Raw genomic sequence first — 11,547 nt, 5'->3', positions numbered from 1 at the left:
TTCCCACGATGATTAATGGACTGAACAACAATGATTAATTGATGAATACTTCTAATTAGACAAATAAAAAATAGAATAGTGAGGAATTCAAACGTGTAAATAGAGGCAAAGTAAATAATAAACTGTGAGTGAAAACAATAATAACGAGAATGTTAAAGTTTTAGAGATGTTCACTCTCTAGAAAAATAATCCTTGTGTTTATTTATTTGAGGCATGCAGAGATCAATCACGATAAAATCATATATATTTGAATATCAATTTCTTGACAATCCAATTTCTCCTTAATTAACTAATCGCCAATTCTTTGGTCAACCAATTAAGAAAAGAGGTTAAGCACAAATTTAATTTAGTTTCAAATAAGAATCAAAAATAATTTTCAAAAATAATTTATCCTTAAATGTTCCTTTTTAAATAAAAAGTGTTACATTTATTATTAATTAAACAAATTTTAGTTTTTTATTTATTATTTTTTATATCAATAATTTAAATTTAGAATTTAATATTTGTAATTTAGAATTTAATATATTTTATTTTTTATCTTTTTTTATCTTTAACAATAATTTAATTTTCATAAAGTATTGTGCTTTTTTTTTTTTTTTCTAAAACGCATTAGCATTCGATTAGCATTCGTTGAGACAAGGTTTTAATTTATAACGGGAATGACAAAATTTTTCATTTTTCAATTAACATAAGATTTGGCACAATAATAAATATACAAGTCCTTTAAACCAAGAATTTTGGGAAACTTTAGTTAGACTCAATTAGATTAGTCAATTTTCTTATAATAAGAAACATCACCACTAAATTATAAATTAATTTAATAGTTAGTTTATTAATCTGTTTAAATAAGTAGTATTAGATATTCGAACATCATTTTATACATGTAATAATTTATTAATCAACAATAAACTCTTAAATAAACTTGTGATCTGTAATAAATTAGTCATTGATTTATCAAATTAAAAGATATCATAAAAAAACAAAAAAATAAAGAACATCACCAGGATATAAAGTTTTCTAACTACTTGACATATGACATTTGTAGTTTTTTTATTATTATTATAAAAAAGGTTCAAATCATGAACACTCAAGAAGGGAAAATCTAGCCAAAACATCATATTTAGAAAGCTAAGTTTAAAATAGCCAAAAATTAAATAAAATAAAGTAACTAAAATAAACTTACCTTAATATGTTGAAGAACTATCTATATGCCATTAATTTCTTTATCATTGAACTTGTGTAGAAGTTCTCGTAAACGGACAACATAAATCTCCAAATTTCATGCAAGTTTCCTTGAATTAATATCCATTAACATATCATAAACCTCACTCATTCTTATACAGGTATCCAAAGCTAAACAATCAGGTGAGAGTAGTATCCAAAGCTAAACAATCAGGTGAGAGTACTACACTAATTTTTAGAAGATAACCTTTCTCCTCTCAAATACAATCAGGTGTAACAAAAAAATGATATGCGACTGGCTTGGGCACCCTTATATAGAGATGTTTCAAATTTAAAGTTCAGAGGAGAATGCTTTGCTACGCTACTCCACCATTGTTTATTAAAAAAATAGGACTTATTAATCTAGTGCCACGTGTCACTCAATGAAATGTACCTCTTGTCAAATTTATACAGCTACACATGTCAAGCAACCAACTCACTACTATATTCTTATTATATACACACTTACTTAACTTGCATTAAAAGTGAACCAGGTGCACTAATCAAATCTCTATGCTATCTTACATTTTAAAATAAGACAAAATAGACAAATTCGGTGACTTCAACATATGAATGTTTAAAATAATTGATAATGTAGATGAGAGATTCATGAATCATGAATGAGTATTATGAACATGAAGTTATATATATCACTTAAGAGTGACACATGAAGGGTAGAAAAAAACCCATATGCAACCCATGTGTTCATATGCTCCATTCCCCTCACTATCAATTAAGACTAAGGAATCTATAAACTAGAAATGGTAAACAAATTTCAGTCCCATACACAACCTTTTTAAGAGTAGAAACTCATCCTTGCCTTATGCCTCTGCAAATTGGCATATATTGGGAACGTGCAAAATAATAATGAGATTGTAGTCTACGAAGGAAGCACAGAAAAGAAAATGGCATACAAAATCTTTGCAGAATCTGATCTCCCATCCAAAATATAAAGTGGACCCAAAAAAGAATAACATGGCAAATCACATGTAATTTAATTTAGTTAATTTTCCTATTCATTTTAGAAATCATAATAGCCATTGGAAACACTACTTTTAATCAACTAATCTTAAAAGGAGAGGGGAAAAAAACTATATAGCAAAACACATCCAGCACACATCAAAAGAAGGGGGAGCATTACTACTATATCCCTCCATGTATGATACAAAATAAGTAAAACTTACGTAAAGTAAAGATACTTTATGTGAAGTTAATAATTAAAAATTATTAGATGATTTGATAGATTTGACTAAATTATCATCTAACAATTCTTAATTAATAACTTCACGTTAAAACAACTTTATATAAATTTTAACCTATAAAATATTAAGACTAAGGAAAAAGAAAAAAAAAGGTAGTAGTTTCTTTTTGAAGTCTACTATGTATAGGTAAGTTGTACTCAATGATGAAGACTAGGAGGATGAGAATGAGGCGGAGGTGCGGCGGCGACCACCGGGGGCTTGCACTGATAGCACTTTGCGAAAAGCCCAAACGTGTCAATTTGCTTGATGAAATTGGTCATGCTGGCCCATCCTCCGAATCCAAACCCAACCACCAAAACCCACACCACAACAAATGCATTGATCACATACATTGCTGTCCAGCTTGGCATGAAGAAAGGAGGCTTCTCTGCAGCATTCTGCAAACGTAAATAATTGAGTTAATATATAAGATAACTTAGGAGTGAAGAGGCCACTTGACACTTAATATTAGTGACAACTCCAAAAAATTGATAGTGAATGCAAAACATATATAACATGACAAAAAATTTTATAATTATATAATAGAGTCAAATTTAATAATATACTAAAAAATAATAAATATCATTATTGTGTAATTTTAAGAGGATTTACCACCACACAAGATACATGCATCCGTCTCTGCTGACTAATAATCGATGAATTTTACATAAATAGAGCAAGGTGAAAACGTTTACTATAATGACTAATATATCAATATATAATTAGATGAAAATATAAAAAATTATTATAAACTTAATTAGTTGTGCATATATTTTTTTATATAGTATTTTTCAGCTCAACAGATTAATAATAAAAATGTTGCGGATCGAAATTCCATTTATTAAGAAGTTATTGCTGGCCAATAAATTACTACATGCATACGGCATAATTCGAACCTCCTAACACTTATTTCAGCAAACTAGTGATCTAACTACCAAATTAATCTAAATTCACTAATATATTCATTATTCCCAATAACATGAACATAGATCTGCCCTGCCCCAATGACTAAAACACTAGCTATCAATGTATTACTCAAAATATAGTTGTTTCAACTGCAAAAGATTATGATTAATACAGATAGAGTTAAAATCATGCTCATGAAAATTCCAAAAATGAAGAAAAACAATGATGCCAAATATAGTATACATAAAAATATGTAATAGAAGATTAAACAATACGGTACACAATAATATCTTCATGTTTATATGTTGTCGGATTTTGTTCCAAAGTTGCACTATTTCCTAACTTGAATTATTGCAGTGGCTGTGGCAAATAACCAAGTGAAAATGACATTCCACCAATCCTTTCACTGATCTGTTACCGATGTTTCCAAATTCAAGTCTTAAATGCTTTTGTACATTTCCTTCAGACACACTCTCTTTATTTCTTTTCACTCTTGAGATGTGTATGTATATGCTGGTGGCCACTTTGATCTAATAGTGGTGGGATATGGGATTGGGAGCAAATGGGGTTTGCAAGGAATCTAAAATGACATGCATACCCTCCTTTTCATTCAGATAAATACATATATTAATTAATTTATTTTTAATATATATTTTGTATTTTAATATATATTTTATAACAACAGTTAATTAAATAGTTGATTTTTTATTTACACGTAGCATATTTAATAATAAAAATTGAGAGGTTAATTATAAAGGAAAAAAGAATTACCTGTCTGGCAGAGGATTTTCTATAAGTGAGCATATGAGCCAAGGAAGGGATAATGTAGACAGTGAAGCTAACAAGAAGAGCACCAACAGCAGAGTTGATGGGACCAAAGAAAGGGAATATTATGGCTAAGAACCATATTGGTATCACCACCGGTAACCTTGCTAGTGCTCTCATACAAATGCTCTTTGTGTCATGCATCCCAATTACTTTCTCCCACACAAAGTACAATGGAGTACATGCAAATCCAAATGTTATGAACTGCCACCAATAAATAATATAAACTTTTATTAGCTACATAATATAAAATTATTCCTACTTGTTACCATAATTAAGAGCAATGTGTTTTTGATTAAGTCTATTTGCTCTTATATTATTTTCTATTTTAGCTTTCTTCTCATAAAATTTTTTATTATTAAAAATAAAAAATAAAATAAAAATATTATTTATACATCAAAATTATTTACTAAAATCAATTATCAATATATTTATATATAAATACATGTGTAATTTAATTTATTTTTAATATATATTTATATTTTAATATATATTTTATACTGATAACTGACTTTAATAATTAATTTTAGTGTACAAATAACATAATCTAAAATAAAAACACAAATCAATCATTCCTTATAAGTTTTCTTCTTAGCATTTGACTTTAAGTAGGCAACTCATTTTGCTAGTGGTTACTTTTATTAGAAATATGTATTTTTATACGGAGTATAGAAGAGAGGGGGGGGGGATGGATTCATTCACTAAATCATTCAGCGTAAAAAAAATTTGACCAATATATCGAGCATTATGGTTATTATTATTATTATAAATAAATCAATTAACAAAAACAAACACACAATTAAAAAAAAAAGTTTTTCATTTTGTAGGTACATAACAAACATAATATTTGAAGATTATGAATAAGTCTGTTAGATAGTATGATGATCAAATAAATTAAAGATGTTTTCATAGTAAATAACGAAAACACTTTAAATTAAAGCATTGGCCTCGGATCGGAGCACAATTCAGAATATCCCGTTGGTTTTTTTTTTTTTTTTTCTCCAATATTTTTAGGATACAAAGTATCTTGATGAGAAGAGAAACATATATCATATTACCCATAATTCTATTTATTCAATTATTGTGCTCTCTGCTCTGACATGCTGCTTACTGAAAAGATAATCAAATACTAAACTTGATATAGTCATTTAAAGCAACATTTATTGCTATCAATGTTTACGCGACGCGACAAGCAATGCAAGTTATATATTATCTTGTGGTGCAAATAAAGTATTCAGTGTTAGTTACTAGTGTTAATATGACTTCAAGTTTGGTTACTAATTATCTTAAAGAATAAAGGTTTATTTATCATGTTATGTGTTTTAAAAGCACATATTAAAATTACAAAATAAAAAAATTATTAAAATTATAAAAAAATTAAGCTTTTTATTTTTTCCTTTGTAATATCCAGAAAACAGAAAATATGAAAAATAAAAAAAATGAAAACACAAATTAAACATATCCCTAAATTTTTAACGTATTTATTTTATATTTATTAAATAAAAATATTTAAAATTTGTTACTAGTGATAAGCTTATTATGTACTTATAAAATATATGTTAGCTAAATTTAAAAAATAATGTATTATGATTTATGAAGATGAAAGTGAATCTAAATATATTAATTATGTCATGTACATATTAATTAAGTAGAAAATTTACTATATAGAACTAACTGAAGCTGAGCCAATAATTTAATAGGTAAGTTGCTTATATTTCTTATTTTAGTCAAATGTTGAACACTTAGATATTCAATTTTCTCGTGCCATGAACTAATGCTTTGGATTTAAGAAAAAGACTATTAAATTAAGTGAATAAAAAAGTTGTGTTCACCTGGTGAATAAGCATGAGAATAACAGCTGAATCACGAAAAGCATTCTTTGGGAGAAGAGAGAAAGCATTGGAATGGTTAAGAAGCTCATCACCAAAAGCCCAATAAACAGCAGCAGCTGAAGGAATCGTTAATGTGAAAACATACAATGTAGCCAACAAGTATATGTACTTGAACTTCTGTGGCTTCCACATCGCATGCATAATCTCTCTGCACGCAACACATCCAAAATATTAATTATTCACTTTTCTCTCAATTTCTACAAATTCATCTTACAAGGCTGTAATTAGAGGACTAACAGAATTTATTATTTTTATTATTAATTTTAGTTATTAATTTAATTTTTATAATCTAATAATTTAACAATATATATTTTTAACCTATATTTGTAAATATTAATGATTAACTACTAACTAAAAATAATAAATTCTGCTAATTCCTATAACATTCCTCGTTAATTAATATCCGGTCATTTTTAACTTTTTTTTACTTGCTATATATCAATTCAGACAATTGGGACCTGTACAAAATTATTGAGCCATTACTATTTCCATTTAATTACTAGTAACGGTCACTTTAATAAAATTTGTAGACTATACATATTCAAATGTTTGGATGTACATTATGGTCAAGTATGACGCTAATGTTTAGGTGATATTTCAATTTCTGAAATTTATAGCTATTATGAGTGGATACAGAGAGTTTTTTTTAATTAATTAGAAAAATTAAGGGGAGAGAGGAAAGAAAAAGACCATTCAATGTAGTAATTTTTTTAGAGGAGACATTTGTTTAATTACATCTTAACATGATAATATTCTAAGACACTGTGTGTCACTATTGAAATAGTTTCAATACTGTCCTTTTTATTAATTATTAATTAATGATTGAGTACCGGAGATTAACAAAGCAAAATGTATGTTATGATTGAAGACAATAATAATGGCACATGTAAGTCTTGCTTGGAAGCTATGAATGGTTCATGGAACCTAATCAAACATGCATGTAGCTGACATCATATGCAAATATTATTATATAATTATATAAAATTATACTTACTATATACTAGTATAATAAGGCAAAGACTATACTTCATTATCAATTCATCATGTGACAATGTATAAGTCTACATTGACCCTATATGGCCTATAACTATATATGATAATATGGAGAATAATAATGCTAGGGAAGAAAACAAAAGGGGAAAAAGGAATGGGATAAGATAGAATATATAGGACAGCATACTATGTTGGTGAAAAATGAAAAGAAAAAAAAAAAGAAAGAAAAGAAGGATAGTGTAAATTAAATTAGTAACTTACACAGTAACTGCATGTCCACCAAAGGTGTAGAGTATGTTGGTGGCTCCGGTGAAGTACAGTACTAGCTTCGTTGGACCTGAATGTGTCACATTTTCTACCTAAAACATTATTCCAAATACCAATTATTAATATCTGGTTTCCTTTGAATAAAATATTTGAGGGTAGGTTATGCTTAGGTACTAGGTAGATAAGTATATGTACCTGGCCATGAACAAGAGCAGCAATAGCTAAATACCAAGCGGTGTAAGTGGTCATTCCAAGTCCAAGAAAAGACCAAATACGGTAATTATGGAAAGAAGGAATGAAGACAGTGGTAGCACAACAAGCTCCAAATATGTAAGTCCAAGTCCTCTTGTCCAATTTGTCATTTATGTAGTATATGTTACTGTCATCAAAATATTCATTATTTATTTATTGTTTGCATTTTGAGGAGGAGGAATAAAACCATGTGAAATAACAATAATAATCCCAAGATGAAGATTTTTTTGCAGAAGAAATTGTGTTTGATTACCTTGCACATGCTATAAGCTGTATCACTGATCCAAAGAGGAGGAAAGTACAATTGAAGGCTAACCCCAATGCTTTCCAATATTTGCCTAGCAACCCATCAAGAACTTCGAACCACTGATACAATCATCCAATTAAGGTGTAAATTTTATTAAAAAATTATTTTATTTAATATATAGGAAATATAAACTTTTCTTTGATTAATATTCTTGCTAACAATTTTTATATCTTCATGTACCATATATTGAAATAAAAACAAAATACAAATTGTCTCTCTATTTGTTCTAACTTTTAGAGACATTATTTTTATCGCTAATTCTATACCAATAAATAAGTCTTTGTTTGCAGAAAATGAAAAAAGAAATATATTTAATTTTTACTTTAAAAAAATTAACAAAAATAAAATGATGTAATAACTATTCAACCATCTATCAAATTTTTTTTCTTTGTTATTTTTTCTTTCCACCGCAGACAATGGATATTGTCATTTTTTTTATAATATCATTTTTCTTTAAGAAAAATATATAAATAATATAAAAAAGTTACATGCAAAAGTGATATATCAAAAATAAAAATATCATTACAATTTTTTACCGTAATATACACTTTATTTTATATGGCTAATCCTATAGAGTTAACTCATATTTAATTTCAGTCTAATTTATTTTTTATAATAAATTTTAAATTTTTCTTTTAACCGATGAGATACTATTTTTTAAACACCATAACAATCATGGTTCTATATATCAAAATGTTTCTAATTAAAATAAAAGAATAGTGTTGGTATGGATAGAGAGCGATAGAATAGGAGGGAAAGTGAAATACCTGAATGACATGGTTCTTGAAATTAACGTTTTCCTTTTCCTTTCTGGAGCGATATTCGACATAAAGGACACTAATGAGATATGCAGTCCAACTTCCCATGATGCCGTAGAACACCTGAAGCACTATTCCTGATACCATCCCCAATTGCGAGAATGAATATGGCAGTGTCAACAGCACTTGAGCCACCTATCATTTTAACCAAACACTGTTAATCATTTTTCTGAACATTATTTATAATAAAAAAAGTTTCATGATTTTCTTATTCCATTTTTCATAAAATAAATGTTTTAAAATTATTAACATTTTTAGTCTTGTAACACGATATTTCTTAGTTGAGTTAATACTTAGAATGGTCCTTGAATTTGCCGTCGTATTTTAATGTGTTCCTGAATTTATAATTGTTTTAAATTTATTCTTCATCTTAACAATACGGAATAATGATGTGATTGGATAGAAACCACGCTAAAAGCTACGCTACACTGGTAAAATGTTGCCGTTTTATTTTTAGCGCTCAAATAGAACATAAACGACACCCTTTAGGGTATTTTGAGGAATTTTAACTTCAACATATTAAAACCACTTTATGTTCTATTTGCGCACAAAAAATGAAACAACAATGTTTTATCTCCGTCTATCTAACTACGTTATCATTTCGTCTTCGAAAAATATTTTATGGGCCACTATTGATAAATTCAGGGTCTAATTTAAGACAATTTTAAGTTTAAAGATAATACTGAGATTCAATTGTAAGTTCAAATATCACTTTTAATATTAACTCTTCTTAATTTAACTCTAATTTTTTATGTAGTTATTTAAAACTTATTATCATGTGTAAGTAAAGTGTGACCATGTGAGTCACGTCAAGAAGTCATATTTAGAAAAAAAAAATATGTTTGTACTATTATCTTTTTCATAGAAAAAAAAAATCTGTATAAAAATGAGACATATAATATACATATTTAGTTAAATGGAAAAAGACATTTTAGATTTTACCAAGTTCGGTTAAGTGAAAAAGTTAGTGGAGAGAGTTTTAACAGAGGCAAAAGTGGGACTAAAAAAACAAAAAACATCCTATCAAAATTTTAAAGTGCCTACCCATTTGGAACTATATCCAAAAGAAGCATATTATTTTTACAGCTTAAATTCATAATCTTAAAATTGACAGAGACAATTAATTATTACTCATAGAATAATTATGAAAAAAATACACAAAAGATTGTTTGAAAATGAAGCATAAAGGTAAAAGGTATAGACTATAGAGTGATGTATGAGTTTGACCTGGTTAGAGGCACAGCTGAACCATGCATCCCAAACAGAGCCACCATGCCAAAGGAAGCTCTTAACACTGAACATGGACTGGTTTTCTTGTTGATCATTATTCTGTTCTTCATTCTCTACTTCGCTCATGTTGCTCACTATTGCTTCCTCTCCTTGTTTCTGTCTCATCATTATTAAAACCTGATTTCTGGATCTGTATCACAAAATGAAAAAGAAAAGGGACATGATCAAATCAAAACACCACCCCAGATTCTGAAAAGCCTTGTAAACCAGTTAGGACTCTGCCACACAAATCCAGAAGAGGAAAAGTGGAGAAGAAGTAAAAGAAAGAATTTAAACAAAAAAACAAGAACCCAAGATGGGTTCAACTTTCCACTTACCTCAACTAGTTTTTGAAAATGTCTCTTTCTCCAAAAGGGTGATGGAATAGAACACCCTTTGAAGAAAGATCAACCTCTCTCTCTCTCTCTTATTCAATGCCTTTCAATAAGAACAGTGTTTAATTAATTAATCATATTGATGCTAATGAAATACACTAATACCTGCGGAGAATTATGTAATTCTTGGATATGCTTTAAAAGCAATGAAAATTGATTAAACACTGCTGTTAATTACTACGACTACTGCTCTATGAAAAACCGTGTGGAGCTTCAGAACTCAGAAAAAGCAAAAGCTATTTATAAGAAAACTCACTCACCAACACTTTAATGCAATCCCACCGATTTGTGTATTATTGTCAGAGAGAAAATGGCAGAACCAGACGGTGCGGCGAGAAGCCGCAAAAGCAGGCAACAAAGAAAGAAAAAAACACTGAAACAGCGTTTCAAACTTGTCTTGTTTTCTTTCTCTCACATACACACTGACTTCAGAGTACTCTCATCAACTATATATAAATAAATAAAAAGGACCCTTTTACATTACTCTGCGTCCCTTCTAAGTTCTAAGTAGTAAGTAGTATTTCAAATAAATAATTAAATAACAAAGATGAATGAATGTGGTCATGTGGAGATTCCTTCTTTTAACTTTTTTTTTTAACGGAAAAATATGGGGGAAAAAACTCAATAGATCAGAGAAGGAAAAAGCAGATAAGGGAAAAACACCTTGAACTTGAAGGTATACTATATAATATGTAATATATGTTACCTGAAAGAATATTTATAAATGATGGTGGTTGTATTATTATTCTACTTCAGATTTGAAGCCTTTAATTTTCTTCTCTTTTTGTTTTGGCTATTTAATATGGAGAGAGTGGAAGAGAGGGATGGAATGAAAGGCTTCTATTTATGATTCGGTTCTTGTGTGAACAAGTTATAATAATACAGGATTTAGAAGTTTCGTTCTGATTTTTATGTGAAAGCCAATAAGCCACTGTTTTATAGGCCAAAAAGGTGCCTAAACGGCTAAGATTATGTGCTAACGTTTTTACTACAGATAATTTAGTATAGGATCTCGCTAGGGAGTCAATGGACTATTTGTACAATGTGTACAATGGACTATTAAGTTACAAAATAAACATCCTCCATATAGAAACAATGGACTACTATTTCTGACATAAAGCATTTTTTTTTTTACTTTTAAAGGATATAATTTTTATTTAA

The 11,547-nt window shown here is 28.4% G+C and overlaps 1 protein-coding gene across 4 annotated transcripts; it reads right to left on the bottom strand.

The window, feature by feature from the left end:
• Positions 1 to 2,290: 2,290 nt before the first annotated feature.
• LOC112796989 (auxin transporter-like protein 4) lies at positions 2,291 to 11,296 on the bottom strand. 4 transcript variants are annotated; one of them, XM_025839702.3, is made up of 9 exons: positions 11,093 to 11,296; positions 9,950 to 10,142; positions 8,672 to 8,857; positions 7,851 to 7,963; positions 7,541 to 7,724; positions 7,340 to 7,437; positions 6,026 to 6,233; positions 4,140 to 4,397; positions 2,291 to 2,860 (listed from the first exon to the last, which is right to left on the bottom strand). In XM_025839702.3, exons 2-9 carry the CDS (start codon positions 10,118 to 10,120, stop codon positions 2,621 to 2,623), a joined length of 1,458 nt encoding a protein of 485 aa, XP_025695487.1. In that variant the 5' UTR covers positions 10,121 to 10,142; positions 11,093 to 11,296; the 3' UTR covers positions 2,291 to 2,620. The 4 variants fall into 4 exon arrangements, with proteins under 4 accessions (XP_025695487.1, XP_029153736.1, XP_025695486.1 ...); XM_029297903.2 differs by having other exon boundaries at positions 10,647 to 11,290; XM_025839701.3 differs by lacking the exon at positions 11,093 to 11,296 and adding an exon at positions 10,492 to 10,810.
• Between the last annotated feature and the right edge of the window lie 251 nt (positions 11,297 to 11,547).

Source organism: Arachis hypogaea, chromosome 4 (genome assembly GCF_003086295.3).
Source record: "Arachis hypogaea cultivar Tifrunner chromosome 4, arahy.Tifrunner.gnm2.J5K5, whole genome shotgun sequence".
NCBI classification, from domain to species: Eukaryota; Viridiplantae; Streptophyta; class Magnoliopsida; order Fabales; family Fabaceae; genus Arachis; species Arachis hypogaea.
Note: the sequence above shows the minus strand (reverse complement) of the source record. Positions and strands in the feature narration are given on the sequence as shown.

Bases quoted from the DNA above. Each gene is read 5' to 3' on its own strand.
- LOC112796989 (XM_025839702.3), bottom strand. From the start codon at position 10,120: ATGATGAGACAGAAACAAGGAGAGGAAGCAATAGTGAGCAACATGAGC. The intron at 8,858-9,949 runs GTCAAACTCATA...TTAAAATGATAG, and splicing joins TCAGCTGTGCCTCTAACCAG to GTGGCTCAAGTGCTGTTGAC. The intron at 7,725-7,850 runs GTAATCAAACAC...TTTTGATGACAG, and splicing joins CAGCTTATAGCATGTGCAAG to TAACATATACTACATAAATG.